We start from the raw sequence: 27,524 nt of genomic DNA on the forward strand, positions 1-27,524 counted from the left end.
TACGAGGCATATAGCAGTACTTTCGATTTATTAGCCTTATCCAGTAAAACACAGTGGCAAGGCTATGTTCAGTTTTGTTCTTGTTCATTCGAAACAGAATCACCATGCTATATCACTCTTGAAGGGCAAGACCATATGAAATTTACAGGAGGAAACACCAACATAAGAAAGTCGCGTGTTAACCAAGAGGCATTTTACTGCAATTGAGGGTGTATTTTTAAAAGACACTTCACACAGTGCTGGGGACTGAATCTTCTCATTAACAGAAGAAAGCTAAAACCTTTTTTTCAAGTGGCATTTATGTCATTAAATGTGGGTATGACTGAAAATGCAGGGCTGATAGATAGTTCTTCCTCAGAGGACAGATTCAAGAATGCATCGTGTTAGTTACAGTTTCTCCAGCATGGCCCCATCCATCTACTCCTGTTGTGACATCTAACAATATAAGTTTTAACTTCCATTCTTACTGAGTCATTAGTCTCTCTGTGGATACTGGAAATAAAGGCAATCAGGTATGGCTAACTGTGGCAGATATCAGATGATAGAATCTGTATGCCCCAGTGTGGACTCAAAGGCAGAGAGAGAAATGGAGGGCTTCAGATTACGAACCCGTCCGCAGGAATCAACAGGACATTTCAAAATGAGATTACATTTTCACTGACAAAGAGTATCTTTGCCACAGGAAAATAATCAGGTGTTAGCTGTTCTTCTATAAATACAGTGTGCATTTCATTTACAAAAAGTAAATTAAATTTTGACAACCAGGGATAAAAAAGCACTTCCTGTTGATCTCACAGTACACTACTAAAGCCATGTCCCGACTTCGAAATAACAAAGGCATGTTTATCGCTATACAAACAAACAAGAAAAATTCCTTGGCTTTGTCTTCACTAAGATAACGTTGTGTACTAAATTCTGCTGGGAGCAACAAACCAAGCATTGTGTCAGGTTCTCTGATCTCCCCTGAAAACTACTGCTTTTAGTATACAAAGCCTGAAAGATGAGTGATAGGGAGGATACAAAAAGAAGAAAAGAAGGAACATTGTACTTTTCTGACCTTGTACTGTCTGACGACCAGATGACAGAGGGTTTGTAGGGAACACTATGGTTATATGTAATGTAGGGGAACGTCTGAAGTAAGAATTCCTCCTTGAAAGAGACTGTAATGGCTGCACAGTCACTCATGCCATTTAAAGGTGGTTTTGGACCAGTTCTTCATGAGAAACATGATGAATGTTTCTTCATGACTGAAGAGACAGTCATCACTGAGCTAAACTGGATTTGAACAGAGTTTGGAAGGCACAATCCTTCTAGGCCAGCAGCTACACTAGGTTCAGCTCCACTCATGTCAGCATGGGTGACAGTCCATTCTAAATACTATATGATAAAATCTTTCTCAAAGCACATCTAGCCCATCTGACTCTTTCAAATGGCACCAGAAATTAAGAGGCATGCCCAATTTCTATTAGACAGGTTGTGCTGAGAGCTAAAAATCACTGTTAAGACGTGAAGAAAGACAACTTTAATTTTTTTTCCAGCATATATATACCTTTAGAGATGCAGTCTGAAAGATTTGAAGGAGTCTACAGAGTCAGTAATCTGAACCTCTCCCACTGACTGGCTGCCAAACTCTCCCTTTAATTCCAAACTAAATAACATGTAGCAAAACAACATAGGTGAATTTGGTTAATACTTTCATTTCAATGTTCTCCTTTGCACAGAAACAAGAGGCCTTTGAGGTTTTCAAATTTTCCACAACCTCAACCCATCTTAATATATTTATGAAGTCAGCCACATTTGCACAAAGCCCACCTTTTTATAAGGGAACTGCCATTCTGATAAAGCTTATTTTAATCAGAATACTTCAGCCCACCGCATGCAGAGATACAGTCCAAACGATGGTCCTGAAACGAACCATCCTCCCAACTTACTGGAGCACCAATGCATTATTTTAGGACTAGCTTGAATGACTCCAAAAATAAGGCTAATTAGACTCAAGCCTCTATTTTCTCATTGCTAGCTAGCTCCATTTTTGTATTCCCTTTTTTTCCTTGCTTTCTTCCACATGTGTGTTCATGTGTGTTTGGCTATTATAAGCACTTTATCAATACTGGTGTTACTCCTCAAAATCCATTTCAGAAGGATGACTTTTATGGCTCCCATGATCCTTAAGCCGCCTACGCTATTTGTAACTCACAGAATCAGAAACTAACACACAGACAGTGTAGCTTTTCATACAAAGGCACAATAGGAATGAATGTATTAACCTCTGTGGTGCATGGAATGTGTCAGCTTACACACTGGCAGCTATTTCTGTGAAACTCAGCTAACTTCCGCTGGCTGTGTTAAAATAAAAAAAAAAAAATCTTCCCCAGAACTATGTCCCACGCTCTCGTATGCTGGCCAAACAACTGAAATATCTGATGTTGCAGAGAGTCTACTTCATACTGACGCTGGCCAAGATGAGTCTGAGAATGCATTTTACATGTACTGTTTATAAATGCTGAGCTTTTCCAAGCAGGTATAAAACTCTGTGGTTCCATGTGACTTGGCAAATAATAATGAGCGGGGAGACGAATTAGCAATGGACAGTATGGGATTTTTTTTTGTTGTTTCTACAAAAGAGTGTCAATCCAGATTTTGCAGAACTAGAGATGGTTTGGATCTTGATTTCATTTTAGTTCCAAATTTTACCCAGCGCCACCCTACCAGCAAAGCACACATGGCAGGTAACAAAATTCAAACTGTGGAAATGGACATCACATTTTCTTGATTCCACTGACTTGACATGGGTTGCAGGGCTAATCAGGAATACCTGAGGAACAACGGCACGGCTATCATTAGGACCCATAGACACCCTAATACCTACAAAATTTAGAATGATATTGGGAATTTTGAACCAGACACATCTGGCTACCAGGCCAACTCTTTAACGTAGCTCAAAAAAACATTCTTCAGTATCTTCCCACCTGTTTTCTAATTGCCTGTGTTAAATTGGTATAATCACTAATTATCTGCACTACAGCAGTGCCTAAAACGTGCTGGCTACCATAAAATGCTGTGGGAGGGGCCAGTCATTGCTCTGAAGAGCTTACAGCCTAAAAGGACATAATCATGTTAAGCGACTTTTAAGCAGTTTAAAAGTGCTTGTCAGGACAGAGCTTTTCGGCCGGCAACGTGTTTCCCTTTGCCGGTTTCCACCTAGCCAGCCTTCACAGCCTGCACCAGAACTATCTATCGGAACAGACGAGCAAACATACTGCTCTGCGGAAATTTCAAGTACAAACCTAAGAGTAGTTAAATTGGCAATAAAGACAAAAACGCGTTACAAAAAGTTCCCTCAAGGTAAAGGAAAACGTGTATGATTCGACGATTATTTTGCTTCAGAGGCAAATTTTACGTGAAGGGAGCGGACCAAACCCCCTGTTAATTGCAGTGCGTTCAAACGGAAGAGAAAACTGTTTTTTCATATTTACTTAACCTTTGCCTCTTCTGCATTGTTTTCGGACTTACCTGCAGTTGGAGTGGGCCTAAGCCTGGTGTTGCTGCGGCAGCAGCTGCCATGGTAGTTGGGATCAGCTGAACAGGGTAAGGGTCACCTAAGTAAGAGAATAATAGAGGCGTCAGCACCTTTTATCTACTCTCCACCTGCAAATTAAAGTCCTGCATTCACTCTTATGTGCCTTGTTGAGGCCTAATGAAAAGCTCTATTGTGCAGCCTTTTACTAACACTCTTTTCACAATTCTGGCTGAGAGAGGAATGTGAATAAAAGGCACAAGCAATTAAGGCGGAAACCTCATCCTTTTTCATGATGTATTTAGGGAAATGGAAAAAAAAAGTGCACATTGATCAGAAGGCTGCACTTCAAAAAAAAAAGAAAAAAAAGAGGAAAGAAAGAAGATGGGGGTGGAGGAGAAGAAAAGGAAAACAGTACAACCTTGATAAGATCACAGCATTAGAAGGGGACAAATTTACAAGCTTGTCCAGAATATGAAGTTAACCAAACTCTGCTCACTGTTAGTAAACTGAGCCTCACACAGATGAGAAACGGCACTCCCTTGCCTACTGTTTTCTTTTAGGTGAGGAAAAAAAAAAATCTTGCTTTCGTTTCAGAGTTTGATCCTACAACAGGAGAAAGCGTGCAAAGTTACGTAAATCAGACAGGAGCCTCCGAAATTCCTGCGCCAACTCCACACCATGACTTGTGGTTCACTTTTGCTTCTGAGGGAAAACTACTTCAGCTTTAGCAAGAAGTGCTAACTGCTGAATGAGATAAAGGGCTCCAGTAAAGGTTTAAGAAAAAGTTGCAGGCGTTTATAAAGGAAAATCACCTCAGACGGCAAAAATCACGATGGAGACAGGCATGTTTTAATGTTACGGAGCGCTCACTTTTGGTCACTCCTTACATACCTGGCTTGTTAAAACAAACTTTATACTAGCCCATCAACAAAACTATTAAGAAAACAGGTTAAAAAAATTATATATATATATATACACATGCATTGTATTGCTTTTCCAAATAATAAAATGTTTAAGCACTTTCCACCCAAATAAGGATCACCAGAGCATTTCTGTATGTCCCTATGTTCTGGCAGTGTGCACGATTCCTGTAGCATTAAAATAGCCATTTGAAATGAGACTATGGAAAAGGCAGAACACTTCATAAGGAAAAGCTACCTAAATGTTCCTGTACATTTCATTAGAGAGGTAGACTAAAAGTTTTCCTCCTTTATTGTGCTTTTTTGAGTGAACTAGGGAAAAAGAAGGCAATGCAGGCTGTTCTGTACAATCATTATTAGCTGTTATTAAATTAAAGTTTATAACGGTATCAAGCCTAAGTTACAGGAAACAGAAGACAAAGGGAAAGAAATTTACCTCATGTTTTTCAAATGTTAGAAATAAGCTGTGTCGGTGTGTACGCTTTCAGGAAAACTGCTAACGTTTATTTTTTCCTTTTATAATGCAACCTTCATAAAGAAGTGATCTTTCCATTCACACGTTTTGTTCTTCTGTTAGGAATTAAATACCAGAACTTCTAGAAATGGAGGACCAGAAAAAATCTGGGCTGGCAAAGCATCTTAACAGGTATTTAACTTCAGTAACCGTGCCTGCTTATTTTTAAAAATTTCTTAAATAATGCTTTGCTGACTGAAGCCTCAGTCCTTCAAGGCTGTCCAGCCAAGCAATGGGAATCTAAAGGTCCAACCAGGCATCCCCATTAATGAATGTCCTTGCACCAGCACCAGGCCACAACTTCTCTTCTATTTATTTACTGTTGATAAGTAACAGATATGCTAATTTGCTTGGGTTTTTTTCCCAGCGGATGCCATTGTTTCACATTTCCCAATTTTACTTTGCTTTTACTGAGGCATCCACTTTCCGTTTCATATCATGGACTGAATTAAAAATTTCTCTGACTTGCAATTTTCTAGAGAGTTATCTTGTGACCCAAGCAGTGGGCCTTAAACATGTGAAGACACAGAGAAGAAAGAGATGGTGGTCAAAGACTCAGGGTGAATGGTGTTTAGCTGCTTCCACATCACTAGTAGCTCAAAGGCTAATCCCAGTATCATTCTGAAAGACTCCTCTCCAGGAAAGGACATTTTGTTCAAGAACCAGCCATGAGAGAATACAAAATTATTAATTTCTCAACTGCAAAGAAAAGAACGAGGGAAACGTTTCTCACTAGAATGTTGGTTTTACAGCCCGTTAAAATTTTTAGTTACGAATTATTTGTATTAAAACAGTAAGATTAACTTCTATATGCTGTCCCACATTCCTCTTCTCTCCACACACATATAAGCCTCAGCCCCTCTTCCCACAATCTCATGCTAATTCATAAATCACACTATTTTCACCTTCCTAAACAGCCAGGCAGATTCTCGTAGCCTCATCTGTTGTGGTAATTCCTATCCTTTACAGTTCATTTGGTAGATATATCAAGGGGATGCTTGTGAGAGAAGAACATGCTGAAGTCCCCATGGCCATGCGCACACCCCATGGCCACGTGCATGGTCACAACCAGTGCCTTTGGTGGTGCAGGTAATGCCTCTGGGACTCTTTAGGAGACCATGCTAGAAAGCAACTACTACACCAACACACGCTAATGTAGTTTTTCAGAATTCTAAGGAAAAAACTTAAATTCATCCTAAAACCAGTTTATAGCTGTACAGAGCTAGACTCTCCTGTCCACCAGGTTGGTTTTTTTGTTAGTTCACTCTTTAAAGGGTTTTACATTTTTCCAGTGCTCCAAAATACTTTTAACAAACATAAACAACAAACAAAACTGAAGGGCTTCTGTAACCTATCATCAATCTTTGCAACGTTATGCTTTAGTAATACCCTCTGTTATCCTGTGCTTATCGTAGGGGTTTAGCAATTCTTTTTATGAAGAAAAGTACGTCCTGCCTGTCCTGTGACTCTTTCACAAGTGCCACTCATACACAGCGTATCTATGTTACTGCTCCCTCGGTACAGACACAGGAGCAGCGAATAAGTTGGAGGAAGGTACAATAATGAGCAGAGATGCCATCAGGGCTGGCGGTCCACTCTGTTTGCCCTGGTACCAATATCTAACAAAAGATCGCCACTGTCCGGAGGCGCTTACTGTCCACAGCAGACAAAACACGAAAGAGTGAGGAATATGCTCAAACGCCGTGCCATACGCTGGGTCACTCAAAAGGCTGGTGGAAAAGCCAAGATTAAATCTCACAGACAACTCTTCAGACAGTGCCCTTCCCAGGGAAGGATCCAGGCCCTCTACCAGTGAGGAGGCCAAGCACTTACGTACTCGCATCACATGGAGCAGCTGCCACCCCTCAAAACACTAACAAAGGCCTCACGTCTCCTCTGATAAATATGTACCTGTTCGTTCTTTGCTGTTACTCTAGAACATGACACATTTTTCTACTGTCCTGAAATTTAGTCCCATCTCAGACTGAAGGTTTTGCCTGAGCAGTTTTGGTTAATCTTGAAGTCTAGGAAATGGATGTCTTAACTGTTTCATTACTTCTTCAGTAAATATCTGGTTTTTAGACATAAAAGGTCGCTACATTTTTCTCCCAAGCTCTGGGAACATTTCAGGAATGTGAGGCAAGTTATACAGTTACTAGATACTTCCTAAGCCATTCACAAGTTTGCATCACTGAAAACACCAATAAATACTCAACCAACTATACTACACTTCAATTTACAAAATTCACTACTAATCTACTAATGCATGCAGGCAAGAGTGTACCTCCCTGCATCGTTCAGCTACAAAAGAAACATTTTTGCAGTCCTTTCATGTTCTAAACTGCCTCTCGCTATGTGTGGACTTTTCTTACAAACAATGCATCAGAGAGCAGTTTTGTTGGTGGTGGTTTTCTTTAGTATACTACATGGCAAAATCTGGAGCAGGTCAAAGGCTGGGATTTTTATTGTGAGAACAAGGTAAAAATTATTTCATTAGCTGACATATTCTTCTCTAATATATAATTATTTCCCAGCTATTTGGTGACATCACTTGGAAGAACAGAATTGTTCGTGACTGACTACATGAAAAGAGCACAGAAGGACGTACATACGGGTGATACAGCACCTGCAGAAGTGAACGGGATATGTCAGCCTGGGGGAGCTGACAGGGTATGTTAGAGGTGTTGGTGCACACTGTGAGCAAAGGAGAACGCCAGTGGCTCAGGGAAGAAGGAAGGCAAGGCTGAACCCTCAATTCTGTGCCAACTCTTTATTTCTCTATCTTCTTTTGGTCCATCTTCCACAAACATACCCAGAACCTCTTTCCTGATAATTTATGCACTGCAACTTCTTTCAATTTCAAATCACACCTTCATCCTTGCCCAAAGTAATCTTCCAAGATCTTGCTTATGAGAGGATTTTTCATGAAGTACATTCACTTTTAAACCACGCTTTCTGTGAACTCTCCCTATCATCCTCCACTGAAAACACTCCTGCGAAACTAAGTTGTGGTACAGAGCCAAGTGGACATCCTGTTCCAAAAAAACCACAACCAACCCTGTGCTTAGGAACTTCATTTTTCAACTTACTAGCTGTAAATGATTGTATACTTGTGGAAATAACAACAGTGGCTCTTAAACCATTTATATGTTTTTGCAAAATTTTATCAAAGGAGTTTAGTAAGTTAAAAAACATTAAGACTTTTTTTAGAAGAGAAAAGAAAGCATAGGAGCTAACATTGTATGTGTTGCACCGTTCACCTAAACTCCTAAGATGTTTTTTGTATTCCTTTTTCTGTCACTCATTTATTCTTCTTCATGGTGTAATCTCCCCTAGTGTCTTGTCTTGTCTCCTGACAGGCAGCAAGCTCTTCAGAGCAGGCACAATTGTCTTACTTGCTATATAAATCAAGTTACATGATAATGTTAAATTATAATGTTTTGACAAGATTTTTAAGTTGAACCTGATTATATGAAACAATAGAACACACTGTTTTTTTTCTGAAATTTTCATCTTTTAAAAAATGATACCAGGAGAGGAGAAGTAGGGTGTTTATTTCCCATGATTTTTTTGAACTTATTGTTTTTTTCCTACCTGTCTGTCAGGGGCAGCAAGTAAAAAAAGTTGGAGGTCATGGAAGGAGAAGGAAAAAAGAAAACAGTGTAAAGAATATAAAGAGTAGGAAACAAAAAAAAATTCTTAAATTATAATTTCCAAAACCAGTATGCTCAACTAAATTCCATGAAAAATACCAGAATAAACATTTCCTTATAGTAGATTCTGTTGAATGAAAAGGAATTCTACATTATCTTCCCTCCATTTTTGAACAAGCTCTACAAAAAGCCACAATAATTTTACACTCAATTTATCACTGATGTATATTTAAAATGAATAACCACAGCTGATGGCTAACTGACAGGTAAGCCACTGCATCTCTTCTCACCATTCATTCATTCTCATCCTCATCACCATTTTCCTTTTGCTTTTTTTGTGTGATGGTGGAATGCAGTAAGAGTAACGGGAGGCTGTGAAAGACATGAGCAGTGTTCCCTGACTTCTGGCTCTAGGCTTCAGGGATTTAGATAAATAAGAAAAGGAGTATGAAGAAGGTAAAACCAGCGGCTTCCAAAAAGAAATCCAAATTGGTTCCCTGATTTTCTGTGAGGATAGTTCCGGATAGCACTGACTACATGCTGCCTACAGGAGATTAGCCTATTTTGTATTTTAGAGAAACAATTCAGTCTACAGAAGGGATGGCTTTGGAAGGACCTAAAAGCAGCCTTCCAATTCCTACGAGGAGGTGACCAACAACACAGGGCCAGGATCCCCACAGCAGTGTTTGGTTGGAGGACAAGAGCCAACGGACGTAACGTGAATCAAGAGAGGATCAGATCTTCCCCATGAGGACAGCCAGACGTTGAAACAGGCTGTCAAAACAGGGTTGTGCAGTCTTCGTCCTTGGAGGTTTTCAAACCCTGACTGAATAAAGCCCTGAGGAACCTGGTCTTATCTCCTAGATGACCCTGCTTGGAGGAGGAGGTTGGAATACAGACCTTCTGAGATCCCTTCCAATGAGAATAATCCTATGATTTTCAGAGTACCCTTTTTTTTTAATATATATATACCTGTTGAATAAATGACAGTTATTCAAAAGCTCTGAGGGCCAAGGAAAGCCAACATATTTCCACAGAGCTTTGTATATGTTCATGAATTTAAAAATCAGGACTTTTATTGGGTTGCCCAGCTCTGGATAATAGTGCCATAACACCAGTTATCTTTTCTGGCCTAGAAACTGAACTGAAACTACCAGCCTGTTTTCACAGGCCCCTATGATCTTGCTTGTCTATTTTGCTTTTATTAGCATTATTGTGAGAAGCCACACATAGACCAGGGGCTATGGGATTCTTTTAGTTACAAATAGTCTTTAGTTGTGTTGTTATTTTTTGCAGTCTTGATGCCTTCCGTTGCATTTGCAGCATCACAGAAGAGAAATATTCTCACGTATGCTAAAAGGCAAAGTTGTTACCAAAAATTCCTCCTTCTTGCTGTTTCTATCCACAATGCTATTACTCTTTTCTTATCCTGGGGGGAACATGAGGGTTTAGTCATATGCTCATTCTTTTCCAAAGGATAAACAGTAGCCCTTAAAGATGACTAGCATCTTTATAAAGAAGCTACAGTATGTGGTCCTCACAACACATGGTTCCTATTTTTGTCATTCTGATAAAAGCATAGCAATGTCAATATTTTTTTCTTGTGATTTTGCGTTTGTCAATGACCTGTATGTCAGCTGATACAGCTGACAGAGTTAAATCAGAAATTAGCGCTCAGTCTCTTTAGAAGCCAGACACATGGACACTGAGCACAAGAAAAATTATAAGACAGTCCACATGATACTCCATTAAACAATGAAACATGTGACTGACTAAAAGACAGAGATACATCAGCAAATTTCCCTGAGGAAGTTTATGGTATTTAACTCCTCAACATTAATTTTATTGTACTGTATGAGGAACCAATTAACTGAGAGTTTCATTTTTATCGGACATTGGAATTATTGTTCAGAATATAGATGAACAGTAAATTCAGCATATTTTAATTTTATTAGGCTTGGCTTGTTCATCTCACACATTTTTTCCAATTTTAAAAGGTAATTAGATATTTCATCAATAACTTTGTGTGCATTATTTTATTTAGAACACTTCCAGCAGCAAGGAGCTGATATGTAAGACACATACAATGTACCTATTGTATATTCAGATTTCCCCCCCCCTAATTGGATATGGTTGAAATAGTGATTAAAGTGCTTTCAGAAAACCTCGTGTTGATGACATCTGACTGGGAACACAATATGATTTGTTACAACACATTATCCACAGGGGAGAGGAGGAATGGGCAAAGAAAAAAAAAATCTTGTTTCCAAAATTTGGCATAGTTCCATAAAAATAACATGAGTATCAGCAAATAAAAGGCTACCTAGAAGCTTCCCTGAGAATTTGAAAATAACCTGGAAAACATATCTGGAGTAAATCCCACTTGCAGATATACAGACTTCGTAACTATTGTTTCCTGAGAAAAGAAAACAAACCCTAATCTCCATGTAATTCAATTTCTTGCATATCTCAGTTTAGAAAACGAAGTATGTCGTTCTGCATCCTCCAGAGAAGAAACGATCTGTAATGCAACTGCTTCGATCATACGGAAAAACCTCAGGACCGATACAACATACCACACCGCCCGAAGTGGCTAGTCAACATTTCACTTCCTTTTTAACATGATTGTCAAATGCTTAAAGAAGCGATGGAGTGTGGTTTCCAAAATTAATCTTAACTTAGCACCATTAATTAGGGAGGACCCATCTTCTGTAGAAAGTCTGGGCTATTCTGTGTCTTTTAGTGGAAAGCTAATTGTAAACAATGCTGCAAATGCAGAACCACAGAAGCAGCACGGGGAAGCATTCTGTCCTGGTGCGTTCTGCTACATACATTTGTTGAGGAACACTCAATCTACCACTGCGCTCAGCCTAACTCCTTCTGCCTTTTCTGTAAATAGGTCCCCAGAAGCAGCCCCTTTGCCCTCCCAAATCTTGATTTCATTCCCTTTATTATCTCTTATATAGAAGAGACAATCATGCCTTAATATTCCACATACAAATCTATACATATATGCATTAATAAAAGGATCATACTACCTACGACTGAAGAGCAGCCTCCTCTGAGGCAGATCTATGCAGTTTTTAAAGAGCGGAACACAAAACCTCTTCTATCACTTACACTGTTTTTATACTTTCAAACACTTCACAAATATTAATTAGCTCTAAGTAAATTCTAATTATTTCTAAGAGTGGCCCTAGCAGATCTGTATCATCTGGTGTGAAATCTGACTTCAGTGAAGTCAAGAAGCAACAGCTCCTCAGACCTCAGCAGAGCTGGCATTTCACTCACCATTGCTAAAATGCTGGGAATAAAGTATATAATCTAGCAAGTGTCACAAGTGGAACTGAACTAATAATAGCAGTGGTAACAAATGATTGGGTTAAAGAATGCTGGCTGAGAATAAAAGGAAAAGGGTGAAATGACCTGAGCCAATCTGCATAGCCTAAATGTAGGAGAAGCTTTGCCACAGTTCGGGAAATGCAGTAATCGGGCTCTGTTGGGTTTCAACACCAGCTGAAACAGGAGCTCACCTGCTGCTAAAGCCAATTCATATACTTAGGATACTGGGGTGATCTCCTAACATCTGCTCATGGCACAGGTCACAAACTTAGTTAACACCCCACTTTGAGACATCAACTCTTTATAAAGAGATTTGCATTATACATCTATATAAATATTACATATTATGTATATAATAAAATACTTATAAAGATGTTTGCATAAAAATCAAAATACTTCAAATTCCAAACAGGACACAGTGAATGGATAACCATGTACGTAGCAAGTAAGTAGGTAACCAGTATTTTTCTTGCTAGTCAGGACAATATAGTCCATCCCATAGTGCCAACTTATTTTTATCATATAAAAAAAATGTTTTGGGTGTAAATAATAGTAAATATTTTACAAATCATGCAATTACATCTAGGTATGGAGGAAAAAATCAACTGGAACCGTAGGTCATTAATCTTTTTCTCAAATAGAAATGTAATCCTAATAGAAGTTCCTCCCTTTTTCTCTGCCAACTTTACTACCACACAATATGCCATAGAGAAAAAAGGGGAAGTGTCAACTTTTGTAAATTGTCCCTTATGTAATGCAAACCATCTGTTTAAAAAACAAAACAAAATGAAAAACCAAGACACTCCCAAGCATGATGTGCTACTGAGAAAAAGAAAGATAAGGAAATTTACTACCTCAACTTGGAAGCCAAAGACCATGACCTGCCACCTAACCATGGAGAAAATATTTGCCCCTCTCCTCCCTGTATTTACCCTATTTTGCAAAATATTTTAAGAAGTATAAGAGGATAATTTGCTGTGCACATAGTAGAGACGGATGTTGTACTCTCTGGAGCATTTCAGTCTTCTAGAATGTTTCCAATCAGGTAGGAACCCAAGCAGAGAAAACTCTTCATTTTCAGTTGTCCTGGTTTCAGCCAGGATAGAGTTGGATTTCTTCACAGAAGCCAGTGTGAGGCTATGGTTTGGATCTGGGATGAGTAAATGTTGATAACGTGCTGATGTTTTAGGTTGCTTCTAAGTAGTCAAGGACAGTCCAGCTTCTCGTGCTGGCCTGCTAACAAGGAGGCTGGGGGTGCACAGGGAGCTGGGAGGGGACACAGCCAGGACAGCTGACCCAGGTTGGCCAAAGAGATATTCCATACTTTTTAACATCATGCCCAGTACGTAAACTGGAGTTAGCTGGGGGGTGGGAATCGCTGCTGGGGGATGGGCTATTGATCGCCAGGTGGTGAGCAATTGCTGCATTGGGCATCACTAGTTCTTGTACATTCCTTTGTTGGTAGTATTATTGCTGTTATCACTGTTGTTTCCTTCTCTCTTTCTGTCCTATTAAACTGTTTTTATCTCAACCCACGAGCTTTTTCCCAATTTTCTCCCCTGTCCCACTGGGGGAGCTGGGAGTGAGCGAGCGGCTGTGTGGTGCTTCGTTGCTGGCTGGGGCTAAACCACGACATCAGTAACAGACGGAATAGCTCTCACACAGTGATGCCACCGCTGAGTCACAAGGTCCCTGAGTGCCCAACCACTGGAATCTGACAAAGCATATGGGGACAAAGTATCAACACACTCTTGCCCTGTTCTTCTACTCTTCTCCAGGTATCTGCTATGAATCTAAATGGACCCCTGCTATGAACTGCTATGACTATTTTTGTGTTATCTTCAGTCAAATCCTCAGAAAAGGAAGTATGTGTAGGGAGATCAGTACTCTTCCTTTCCACAGCCTCTGTCTGGGTAAGTCATTAGTCCACTGGGAAGCACTGGCTAAGGAATCCTACCGCACACACTCTTTGAAACCACTGGGAGACATACATTTGACCCTCCGTTGCTCTAACATGGACAGGTGAATCAGAGAGCATTGAATAAGTTAGTTTGGTTTCATTATTTAAGCCGAATGAAAGAAAAATAGCAGTATACCTAGGTATTCATTATTTTTTCTCTTTCACTGACCTCGAGGCTTGATCACACATTCTCTTACAGCTGCAGCTGAGCTGGCTGAAGAGGCTACCACCTCCAATCACAGCCCCTCGCCAAAGGTTACCACTGTGACCAAGCAGCTTGTTTAATCTCTTCCCAACATGTTTCCATTAAAATGAGCCAGCTTGGTTCACGCAATTTTAACAGAAAGTCCTTGCTGTCCCAATCTGGACAGAAGCAAGTTAGGGAGTGCTTAACCAAGTAGGTTGGCCAGTATGTCAGAAGTTAGAGGCACGGGGATGGGCAATTGGAGGCAGTTACCTCTTTGGCTGCTTGGCCTGCAGACAGAAGGTGGCAAGTAACCCAGCCATCAGGTGTGACCAACAGCAAAACTGGCTAGAAATCTGCAGTGGCTTAGACGACACACTGCTGATTTTCAGATACTCTTTTGGAGATCTGACCTTTCAAAGGGGCAGGGCACGTTAAGAGTACAAATGTCACTCTGAAGGTGTACCCAACTGGGTATCCATAATCAAGGTACTCAGCATCATTAGTTATGAAAGTAGTGGTTGCCATAACAATTCCCTCTTCCTTCTCCTCCAAATTTTCAAATCTCCCTTTTATTCAGAAACAGTGTATGGAAATTTTCATAGTTATTTGTTATTTGTGACTGGAACTGAATTGTCCCATGGAGATTTTTATCGTTCCTATGTGCAGGCTGTTAATGCTAGCAAATAACAGAATCGTCACTGGAGAATTCCTGTCAATCAAGCCATATAAAATAATTCTGAAAATCTATTGGTCCAGACAAAGGGCAGGTTTTCTAAATGGACCAGGAAGATGTAGAACTGAGGTTCCATTTTCATAAGGTACACCAAGCCAAATTTAAAACATACAATGGCAGTCAGGTAAAGATGCTGGTAGTGGGATCTTTAGAAGTTCATAGGAAAGCCTCGCATCCAAAAGTAAACTCGGTGAAAGTTAGGCATTTAATGTGCTGAGAAGCTGAGCAAGTCTGCTGTACATTCTCTGTTGCAGTGCTTTACTGGTACCCACTTCAGCTCAGTTCAAGCTAGCATAGGTGACCGTACTAAAGGTTACAGTACAAACATTTGCTAAACATCCCTGACACTTAGATCCTTCTGTCTTTGTCACTCTTCAAATGAAGATCTAGTCTCCTAAATCACTCAGGTGCTTTAGAAAATTTTAACCAAAGCTCTTTTCTTTAGTTTACCACATCTACCACATCTTTGCCAAGAGGACTGATATACAGAAGGGCAAGCAGAAAAGTCGGAGAAATATGTTTTAATGGTCTGTCAAAAACATTACTTGATGTGAACATGTTACAGTTTTAAGGCAGCTACTTTTTTAATTGCAATAAGCTTTCTAGGTGTAGCTAAATTCGTATATGCTTTTTTGTTTATGCTAAACTGTGAGTGAAAAGAAAAAATCCTTTGGACTACTTATCACTTTTCCTCAGCTTCTCAGTCAAATTCAGTCAAACATGCCAGGGAATCAACAAACACAGAGCTGTCTTTTTCCACTGGCTTCTGCTCAGTCCTAGACCTTGGCATGCTGCTAATTCCAAGCCTGACTGCCAGGAGCAGCAGCAACTTTGCTCTTTTTTCTTTTTCATTTTCAAGGTTACACAAACATGCAATGTCATATGTTCTTCATGGATGTGAGGAACTATAGGACTGTCTTACAGTTAATGTACGTGCAGTAAAAAGAAGGAAAAAAAACCAACCTCAACTCTTTCTATCCAAACCAGACTTCATTAACATGGAACTAATTTAATCTGCCAGATATATCTAACAGGGTGCTTTCCTGACCTTTTCCAAGCCTACAGTTACAGTAGCATTCATATTCAATGTGTCTTTCAGTTAAACATTCTGTAATGTGAATCACTACTTCTCCCATTTGAGAGAGACTGAGTGTGAAATCAGTGGAAGAAGTGAATGAGCCTATGCTTTGGCACTGCAGTTGCTGGGGGACGTGAAGCGTTTTGAACAGTAATTTTCAGTAGTGGTCCCAGTCTGTAAAATATTAGGAAAAGGGATTAGTGGCCAAAACAACTCAAGTTCGTATTCAAGTACTGTATCTACAACACTACAGGAAAGGAAAGGAAAGGAACCTTACATTGTGGGCTAAGCCAGTTTAACCAAAGGAATCTTTTTATGTTTTAATTTTCTGAAACTGCTGCAGTGTCAAGTGCTGAGTAACTCAAAACAACTCATGAATTCATGAGTTAGTCAATGATACAGATGGATACACTGACATGGACATAATAAACACCCATGCTAGAGACAGAGAACGGTAGAACAAGCAAGTCCTAGATAACTTAGTAGGAAACGGATGTCAGAACAGTTATACAAGTACAAATGCATAAAAACAAGTCTATGAAATTCACTCTCTAGCTAAGTCTGTTCATGGAAATGGAGTTCCTCAATTATTCTTTAACTTGTATTTATTATCATCCTGTTGACAGGAACACGAAATCCTATTAAAGGCTTAAATAAAATTTCCAAAAAAATCTGGGGAGTGTAGAGAACAATACAAAACTTTCAAAGATTAAAAAAGTATATGCTATATTTTTTAGTGTCAGGCTCTCATAAATATACTCATAGTTTGTGTTAGCCCATCAAACTGAAAGGCATATGCTATCTTTGATCTCTTTGCAGAACCCCCACTGAGATTAATGTGAGTTCTGTGTGAAGGAAGAGACTAGAATAAGCCCTCAGTTCACAAATAGTAAGCAGGCTGCTTCAGGGAAAAGGCATGTTTTCTTACGACAGTGCTGTTTTATTGGGAAGTTTTGAATAGCTTCTCTTCAGACGTATGTACGTATGTGTGGTCATGAGCATGTTCACTTGTCAAAAAGGTCTGCCAGAAGGAAGGTGCATAAATCCAGTTGTTGTATGAAACGTTTTGCTGTTACGTTGAAACACTTACTTCATTTCTGACAATCTTTTCTCATCCAATACCGACTAATTCTCTATTTTACACTCATCTGTGCAAATTAATGGCTTTGTCCATTGGGCAAGAGAGGTGATACTTTTATACAGATTGGCATGAAATTGTGCCCTATACCCACTTCCAGCTAAAAAAATCTACAGGACTTACTGCATCCCGCTTTGTAGCTGAAACCAGGAGGAAGAAGGAATCCTTGCTGTGCAGCTGCTGCTAGGGTTCGTTGGTCTGGAGGGAATACGGGAATCATTAATGGAGGCAGCTGACCAGGAAAATCAAACGTGGAATTTTTTCTGGGGAAAACGTCTGCTTACATGCTTTCTCTTGCTTCTGATCTGAGAGGTCACGTTTGAATATGCTTCTCCATAACGGGATGTTCTAGTAGCATCAACTATTCAGTCCCATCTTAATTACCAAAGCGCTTCATATGAATTACATTAATCCAAAATAAATAAAAAAAAATTCCACTAACGCATACCTATATCCCAATTAATTATTCTCCCCCCAGTCCATAACGCCTCATTTCTCTTTGACTGCAAGGTGGGTTTTTCTTCTCTTTTACTGCACTATGTAACAACATCTCTGTTTCAGACAGTAGCTTTCACCCTGACTGAGCCCAAACACAAAGATACACACACACAAGTGCAAATATGTGCATAAGTAGCATACAGCACAGTCAGTACTATTGCTATGCCCACATACATGCACTTATTTGTATATGTGAAAAGATAAAGTCTCTGAGACAGTAAGAAAGTAGGCTGAGACACTTTATTCACAAATAAAACACAGCTATGTCTGAAGCATTAGCGGTTCAACTTTGCACAGCAACCGTACACAACCATGCAAGTCAGGAAATGGAAAATATTATATTGTAAGTGGATACTGCAAGGGACTTAAGACATGCAGAAATTAGTCATCAAAACTGGAAGTTGGCCATAGCACAACGTCTAATACTATTGCTTTTACCCAGTTCTGTCAGAGTTTTTAATTGCTAGAAATGGACATCATCTTCGTACTTCACACAGATGAGAAACAAGAAGTTGGCCAGATTAAAATGTTAAATGGCCGATTTTAATTAAAAAAACACACTGTACTGACCAGATCAGTCAATAAAGGGGGACTGACTCATTTTTTAAGAGAGGTCACCTAGATTTTTAATGGCACTGTAAAGCTGAGGCATCAGAGGTAGATATGTTACCAAAGACTAAAATCTAATTTGTGGTCTGTAGCCTTAAGAAACAAGGAGAATTAGGGTGTTGATAGACAACCTTTTTTGGCCAGAGACGTAAGAAAGTGTTACTCCCTTCATTATTGCCTGCATAGCAGAACCGGCAAAAGAGAACCTATGCCAGATCCTTGACTGCCACAGTTTGGACTACAGCATCGTGACTTAATTTTATTTTAATTCAATCTCCTGAAGATCCAGGAGATGTCTCGGTTCGCCCAACACTGTTACAAGGCAGAAGAGGGATACGAAATTTGGGATGGTAACCTCTTAATTTATGCCAGGACCTGTCAACACCTGTGTGTGTGCTGACTGCAGCTTTATAGTCTGAAACAATTTGCAAGGATGGAGTTCAAGAGCGCTGTTGATGGAAATTCTTGCAGTGGGAGATTAAGACTGGGACTGAAGCTAGAGTAGATGTAGCTCCACTCACTGGACTAACTTCATCCATTTTTTGTTACTTCAGCATTCTCCTTTCTATTCTGATCCTGTCAGCTAGAAGACATACGTAGTTTTAACTGGATTGCTGGAGAAAAAGAAGATATAAAATGTGATTTTTTCTCTATCCCCACTCAGTCACCCTAGAACTGCCCAATGTCTGCCTTTTCTTCATGTGTTTATTTTTTGTTTGGGGTTTTGGTTTTTTTAAGACAAAGACAAAGTAACGGTATTCTTTTAGAACAAAAATGAACAGCCGTGTGGAATTTTTGCATAGTACTCTTCTTCGGCAAAAAGCCACAGAACTTTTTTTTAAATGGTTTCCAAGGATGAAAGTGACTTTGCCAAGCAAAGAAGCTTCAAAACAGGACTCAAAAACACTAATAGAAAGACAGATGGTTCTACTAAGAGCTTTGCTGCCAAAAAAAATGTTAAAAAAAAAGTGAAAAAAATGGAGTGATGTTATTGAAGCTGACTGCAAAGTTCTCTGATGACTGCAAATACTCTTGTCCCACTGCAAGTGTTAACTCTGCCTCCAGGGCTAATATAACTAAAGCACCACACACACACAAATTGTCATTGCCAAGCCCACAATGTAGCACAAGTCTGCACTTGATTCCAAGTGACTGCCAAATACACGAGCAAAACACCACACTGAAAAATTCCCATTTAGGAAAACATTTACCAGGAAAATGCCCTTTCTTCTTAACTCTGACTGCTGCATTTCATTTTTTCAAATCGCTGCTCCTCTTTATCTCTCCGAGGGGCCTTATACCCACTAATTTCAAATGACACAACCCCAGTTGCGTGAAGGAGGTAAGAACTATAGAGTGATGAGGATGGTTTGCATGGATACAGAAATAACGCAGTCAAAACAATGTGATTTTCATTCCAGGCTGGAATGTATATAGCACCACTCAAACAGCTACACTTCATTTTCTCCCAAATACAAATAAGTGCAAACATTAGTTTATTTTAATCTGATTACCTGACACAATACGATACAAATTACAGACTCTTCATTTTTATGGCTCATTTAACTACTACGTTTTAACTTTTGTCATGTTTATTATTATTACCTAGAATTGCTAGGATACAACTGTTTCAAGTGGCACAGAATACAGGCCCTCCTTCTGAGTTTTACATGAAGGGTATTTTCCTCTTTTTTTTCTTTTTTTTTTTTTTTAAGCTACTACTACATCAGGTACCTCTCTCACAAATGTTTTTTGTTATATAGTTTATATACTTCCCAATGTTTTTTTGACAGTAACTTCTTGATACTGGATTTCTAATTTGAACACAATGGACTGCATTTTTCAGGCCCTTCAATTTGTTCTGTTAATGGACTTAATGTCCATAAAAAGAAATACATCTTTAACAATCTAAAAATGCATATAAGCTGTTAAGATTCTCCACTTGCAAGCCTCTCTATGTGATTACCTCTTCTTAGTTGTAATTTCCTAAAGGTGAAGAGTGTAGCTTAACTCCTTACAAAATTCCCACTGGATTTAATGGGCTATAACTTCACCTCATGACTTCTTATCTACTTTATGATGTTAGTTTGGACGATACAATCTTCCAAGGGCCTGTTTTTTCACTACACATACTATTGCCACGATGTCAACTCATCACACAGTTCCCTGATTTTTCTTTTAATTTTAATGCCGTCACCACGTATCAGATTAACCACAAGTACTCTTGTACTGCACGACAAACTGCGGAGGCATGTATGCATACAGCATACATAAATGTCATGAGAGCCATAATATTCTATACAATCAATTCAGTAGTCAAGGAATTCATACTTTCCTTCACGTATCTCTGCCAAGTAATTTGGGGCAAGAGGGAAGCCCATGCTGCAATGAAAGACATAAACCATACCACCTGACTTTTCGTTTACGAGAAGTAACTCCCCTTAAGGAAGCAGATATACAAGAGTTCAAACAGTCCAAGAAAGTAAAGGCTTTCTAATTCATAACGAGGACAGTTAAGTCACCTTCTGTAGTGGCAAAGTATTTAGGAGTGGAAGAAATTGCAAGCAAGTTTAACCTAGAGCCCAAATTGAAATCGGGGACCCTTCATACTTGCCACTGAAAATCCAAAAGGGAGACTATCCCTAAAGAACTTACCAATGAAAAAACTATTAGGAGCACACGACAAGCAACTAATAGTGTATCTATTGTCCAAGTGGGAAACTGAGGCATCCAGGGTTCCCTATAGAGATTTTCAATTTTGGGAAGTGCCTCACTGTGTCTTCAATTGTTTCATTTGCCTTTGAAAAATCTGCCCTTAAATGACTTATCCTTATCGAAAGAAATCTGTTAGTAAACTTGGAACTGATTCAAGTTGATGAAGCCTGGGCCAGCATCTTCACAAATCTGTGCATGTCCTTTATGACTTGACCATAACAAATCCACTTGCACAAAGACGTGCATTCAGTGTAGCCACAGCTAGGTTCCCATCATTCCCAGCTTCATTGTAACTGTAGTATTTCTGCCTAAATTCTGGTCTCCTACCTACTTTTAGGAACCTACTATGGTTACCACAGCTACCTAAGCACTAAGCAGTATGTTTTTAACAGTTCCCCCTACTGCTTGTTACTAGCTCCTGCTGTGACTTACATAAATTTAGATTACAAACACTCGACAACCACAGTTCTACTCTATTTTCTGTAAAATGTCACGTGTGCTTTGAGTCACTATACAAATAGCTTCAAAGACAAAACAGTTTAAGGAAACATTAAGGTTGCAAAGGTAGGCATTCAAGGCTTAGGAAATGCCAGAATCAGGATAGCTTGCATGACCTTATTTTGGTCCTTTATATCCATGCATCCTGACAGAGTCTTTAATGAAATGTTCACAATTTCCCCCCTCACATGACTCTTGCTCAATCTAGCAGGCTTATAATATTTCTCAAGTAATATAAACCCATACTTTCAACAAATCTAAGCCCCTAACATAGCAGCTGCTGTTAGTCTTATTAATTTTATCTTTATACACTTCCACCAATTTCATTTCTGCAGTTGCTCGTTATATGTTTATTAGTATAAACTTTTAGATCAGTTTTCCTCTCTCCAAGGTAAATATCTCAATACATTTCCCAGCATCCATACATAACACCTTCCACTAAGGAGTGAATACTGCTCTTCCACCCACATCTAGTTCTTCAGAAGTAATTCTATCCATTTTGGTGAGACTGGTGATGGAGTAACGAATTACTCAGTGTGAATAAGAACGGCTGCTAAAAGCAACACTGCCTTCTCTACAACCTGACAAAACTCTTACTCTTGAGATGTTTAGAAGATGCCCTTCAAGAGCTGTATAAGCATCTTTGCTGAAATGATCTCTTACATGGCTTCTTCATGCAGAAGTGTGGGTAATTTTTTTTTTCATTTGAGTTATTCTCAGCTCCTCAAAGAAGTTCAGATTTTACATTCCTAGAACAGTGGATGCACATGAATGATTCTATTAACTTCAAACTGTTGTATGAATATCTTCTTGCCTGCGACTTGTTTATAAGTTAAGCATCTCTTCTACTGTATATGAAAGAATGCAATGTACATTTAACATGCAATAACATAAATCTGTCCTTCAAAAATGACATGTTTAATTGCATCGATCTCCCTTCCTCCAGAAACACTTGGCTCGTGGTGGTGCATACCACGCTGAAGGACTGGATTCTTTAATTAGCATATGTGTTGGCCATCTCTCTCTCTCTCTCACCCCTCCCCGGTCTATCTTAAGGGAAATAAAAATATATGTCCTCATATAACTACAATCTGCTATTTTCCCTTACAGTGACGTTTAAAATAAGAAAAGAAAATGTTGTTCTCCTCATTCTCTTCCCTACATCAGTTCCCTAAATTGACATGTGTGTCCTAAATCTATACAGCAGGGAGACTTGCCTATCCGGGTAACGCAATGATCACCCTCCTCCTGATGTTTGAGGTGGCATTTTATGGGGCGCTTAGTGAGTGCTTAAGAATCAAAAACAGAAGGTGGATTCCAAGGAGCAGAGATGCAGAGAGGAAGGCACTGATGAGACCGGCAGCATACCTATTCCACCCCATGCTCTGACGATCTAGCGCTTTGCTGTCTCTACTGAGGAGCAGCTCACTCCTCTGCCAGACATACTGAGGGGATCCTGACAAAGGATTTTGTGAAGGTTTTTTCTTCCTAATCTCTACCCGAAAAATTTTCTCCAATGGATGATTTGGGCCCTAAATATTGTTCCTCCCTTTGCTGCATAAGAAGCTTACACAGTTCATACCAGTACTTATCAAAATTCATCCTGATGTCTGAACATCCCAGTTCATTCAATAGTAGCACCTCACTATTCACAGTTGTTTCCAAAGAGTGGTACTGATTGTAGAAAAACACGCTTTCATAGTGGCAATGTTTTAAGAAGAATAAAAAAGGCAACTTAGGGAGACACTCCAACCTCCCCCATGCCCCCCATTACAACCCCACTAGCACAGAAGATCTCTATTTGGAGCGATAGTGTGGAAAAAAAAATTAGTTTGATGGAATATGGAGACATTCCTTAACAGGTAATAGTTGGTATGTATGCAACTTGGGTCATGAAAACACAAGGAACAAACTTTCAGGAAAACTGAAACGCATCTCAGACAATTACGTGAACATTCTTCATTTTAAAAAAGCAAGGCTTTTCAGGCTGGCCTTTGCTCAGTCCTGCAAGAGAATCCAGGTATCACTACCAGCATCCATCGCAAAGTCATCTGATCATAAAGTCTGTGAGTACTACTAAATGAACACGTGCTTAGCGTTTTTAACTAAAGTGCAGAGAAGTGCCTTAAACCGTCAAATAATAAGACAGTAACTGTTTCCACATCAGTAACTTGCTTCCGAAGGCTTCCCTCCCCAACTTCATATACAGAACAAAATGCGCTGATGAGAGACAAACACCTCCAGCAGCACTTTGAAGGACATAAGCCAAAAGGACCTTTTGCATTAAGGAACATATCTTAGATACTTCCAAGGAAAAAAGCAGTATTACTTATTCATTTATGTAACTAAAATAAAGAACTTTAGAACACTTTTTTTTATATTTCATTTGGTATAGAAAAAACATACAGAGGAGGGGAAAGCAGTAAGATGACTTTTTCCCATTTGGGATAACATGTGACAATAAGTATTCATGCTTGCACCACTCAGCATGTAAGTTATCTGCAGGGCAATTCTGCCACAAAGGCATTTGAACAAACAGCCTAACTGAAAAGGAAAAGGCCACCTGAAATAAAAAGAACATGAACTGGAATTCATTTCAATATGCAGCTGTTTTAAGTCAAAAGCCTACGAGTTCATGCAGGAATGGCTGCTCCAGACTACGCAACACCGCAGTGCGTGGGGTCCTCTGGCAAAACCAGGACTTTCAGGGGAAGCTACTGTAATTCAGGTAACAAATACACTGGAAGACCGAAGCATACTCTCTAAAGAACCCTTTCTAATCCAAGCTCAAGAGCAAAACTCAAAGTAATTTGCTCTTTCCTTTTTATAGAAAAAAAACATCCATTGTTTGGTTGATTGAGCCATTTGTTTCATGAAGAGGCTAAAGTTAGCAGAGGACACAGAACTGCCTTTTGAGGTATGATGACCAGTGTTTGGGCCAAACTGACTTATTTCACCTGACTTAATATTCACACAAATACCATGTTTCTCATGCCATAGCTTCAAAGCACCTAGGCACCTTGTTTCAATGTTAGTACCCTTCCTCGAAGGAGCAGCCAAGACTATAATGGAAAGCTGCCACAAACTTGCAGCTGTCCAAACTGCTGATTTATACGGTATATTGTCCTCTAGTTGTGTTTTTGCTGGATAGTAGCAACTTGCTCCTAAATATAACTGTCAGGTTGCAAGATTTAATCTGCAAAATCACTCCCTTCAAACTGGAAAATCTATGAACTTACATTAATGACCGATGCTACCTCACAGCGTATGATGGAGCACACAGTTTGCAGAGGCTTGGTTAATGCTTTTCCCAATGAGCTCTGGACCAGCGCTGATCGCTCTAGCAGTAAGCTACTAAGCAAAACATTTGTCAGTGAAAAGAAAACAGGTACAAGATTTCCTGATGTGTTTTAAAAGACAGCATGTAGGATAACTTCTTGAGCTGCACATCTGTACTGTCTTTTACAGTTAGCTGATGTATTATGTATTGGTTCAGTTATTCAAATTATAATGAACTATGTGGTTTTTTGTACATACCATAAAGAATCTGAGACAAAAAGTAAGTATCATTCCCTTGTCGTTGTTCCTATCAGCCTTCCAGAAGTCATCTGTATACTTTTTCCTTCTGATTTCCCACATTGTGAAGTGGCTGGGTTTTGTGCATGTGTGCAAAGCTCTCTTCAAAGCCACTTCTTTGGCATACCCAGTGCTCACATTTTACCAGATCAAAAGACTTTGTGCAACAGTTATCATGGACTGCTGGCAAAGGAGCTCTGAAAGAAGGTCTGGTATTAACTCCTGCTGCAGAGGAAGCAGGGAAGAGCGAACAGGACAGTTTGTGTCAGCCCTGTGTTAAATGGAAGCCGTTTCTATTTCAGGCTCTTCGAAACAGAATGACAGGTGTAACAATCAAAAGAGGTATGCAGAACCTAGAGGACCTTTCCTGTAGAGCACAGATTTTTTTTAACATATACAAGGTTGACTCTGCAAATCTTAACATTATTAATCAACGAGTAGACTATAAGAACAAGTAGGAGCAGGAAGCAAGGCTCAGCACTAGCGTGGGATGTGGAGAGGGGGGCAGAAAGGGAAGAGGAATACTACAAAACTGATTTTTCAAGAACTTCTGTGAATGTGGGAAGTCAACAGATTCAGGTAAGGAAATAAATTGTAGTATTACACACCATCACAGGCAGCAAGTCTGGCTCCTTTTTGACAGATAAATTCTGTGAGCTAGGAGAAATGCCCCACCTTGCTGTCTCTTCATCCCTTTTGAGGGGCCTTTGGGCTCATGCTGACACCAAAGTATTGTTGTGAATGTTTTCATGCCAAGGATGCAAACAGGACCATAAAATGCTAGGCTATAAACCTGCGCCAGACAGTTTTCAGGTTGAGAATGCAGCTTAGGTAAAGAAACATATTTATTCTAATTATGGTTCTTACTCCTATGAAGTCTGAAGTGATGCAGCTTTTGGGGTGTGAACCTACTCACTGAAGATTTCTTCAGTGCATCTTTCCCCAAAAGACCAAGAAACGGGAGGCAAGAGCAAGGCTAATGCCATTATACTTAAGGAAGGCTGACTGGTATTTTTTGTCATATAAAGTTATTCAGAGGCATCTGTGTTAAGGCCAGCTGCTACACCTCCCCTTTTACCACTTGTTGATTTTTCCATAACATATTCAAACACCAGTAAATAATAATCTTGACATATTATTGCAGTAATATTTTTTCCTGTCTACTGTGCAAAAAAAAAAATTTTTTTATCCTCTGAGACAGGGAGAACAGTTCTAATATGGAAACCACTGTATTTGAGATGGCCTATAGATCACAGATCATTAAGTTTGGAAAAGACCTTTAAGATCATCAAGTCCAATCGTCAATGCAACACCACCATGGCCAATGAAGGCAAGTGTCATGACCTCATTTTTGACACAATGGTGAAGTCCGAATTCATTAATAGATCAATACCTAAGGTCTAAACCACTTAATAGCCAACTGCCGTCTTTGAGAGAATTGTTGTTTTATTAATGACCTTGAGGGACTCCTGGAAAAAAGCTGTGAATCAAGAGTAGTACTCAGCCCATTGTTCAAACACCGCGTGATGAAATGAGGGACCATGAAGTAAGAGAGGATGAAATATGAAGTAAGCAGGCATGCTGTGGTACTTCAGTGGAAAGTAGAAAGTTTGCAAAGCAAGTCCATCTCTCACCCTGGTCTTCCTTCATCCCCACCACAGCAGGCATGGCAGGTACCAGTAATGGGAAGTGATAGCTCCCTAAATCTTTCTTCTATTGCTGAACTGATACCTCCCCCCCATAATGCTCTTGCACTGCAGTATCGTCACAATCTGGCCTTCTATTTCAGCTCTTCCACTGCCACTCATTATGAGTCACCCATGACACATTACTTGTAACGATTCTATACATAATTACAGCAAAATATTTAAGTCTTATCAACTAATACGAAACAATCCTACCTTCATCACCTTTAATGCAGAAATCTCGCTTACTCAAATTAGCTAATACAGAAGACACGATCATCAGAACTCTGCCTTCTAATAACTATTTCTTGTTTTGGTTTGGGTTTTTTTGTGCCAATTTATGATTTCAGGTAATATTACTATACAGAGAGGAAGGGACACTCTTTCAAACAAGACCCCAAGGGTTCAAAATCTGTTTTTCACTCAGTATCTCTTTTTGACAAGTGGAATATCATTAATTAAAACAAACACAACAACTTTAATGAGTAGGCGGTGGGCAAGAAACAGGGGTTATTTAATATCATGTAGTGGGCAAAAATTCAAAACCCATTTGGCTGCTGAATAGTGCAATGGTATAAACAAACATGAAAGTCTTATCAAAGTCATTCACTTAAAACCATACTACTTAGAAAGAGAGAGCAAAAATATACAGAAGGGACTTAGAAAACAAATTTGGCACTAAAAGTCTGTACCTTCTCTTGATTTCTTTAAATGGAAAGGCTGAAGGACATAGTTAATAAAACCTTATACAAGCTAATACAGCACAGGGGAAGAAACATTCTTCGCAGCCTCATCAGTGTAGACTTTGTCAGAACTGGGTCTGCTCAGAAAATCTTAGACTTAAATCCACTGATTAAACCCTTTGAATATCCCCTCTTTTTCCTAATTTTATTATTAT

The 27,524-nt window shown here is 39.4% G+C and overlaps 1 protein-coding gene across 1 annotated transcript in view; it reads right to left on the reverse strand.

The window, feature by feature from the left end:
- LOC104626018 (transcription factor SOX-5-like) overlaps positions 1 to 17,277 on the reverse strand; it is a gene marked incomplete at its 5' end in the record, with an annotated part of 101,096 nt that extends 83,819 nt beyond the window's left edge. Inside the window, 2 exon segments of the mRNA XM_010293827.1 lie at positions 3,514 to 3,599; positions 17,169 to 17,277. Coding sequence (XP_010292129.1) covers positions 3,514 to 3,599; positions 17,169 to 17,277 — 195 coding nt within the window.
- Between the last annotated feature and the right edge of the window lie 10,247 nt (positions 17,278 to 27,524).

Source organism: Phaethon lepturus, unplaced genomic scaffold, assembly GCF_000687285.1.
Source record: "Phaethon lepturus isolate BGI_N335 unplaced genomic scaffold, ASM68728v1 scaffold1189, whole genome shotgun sequence".
Lineage (NCBI taxonomy): Eukaryota > Metazoa > Chordata > Aves > Phaethontiformes > Phaethontidae > Phaethon > Phaethon lepturus.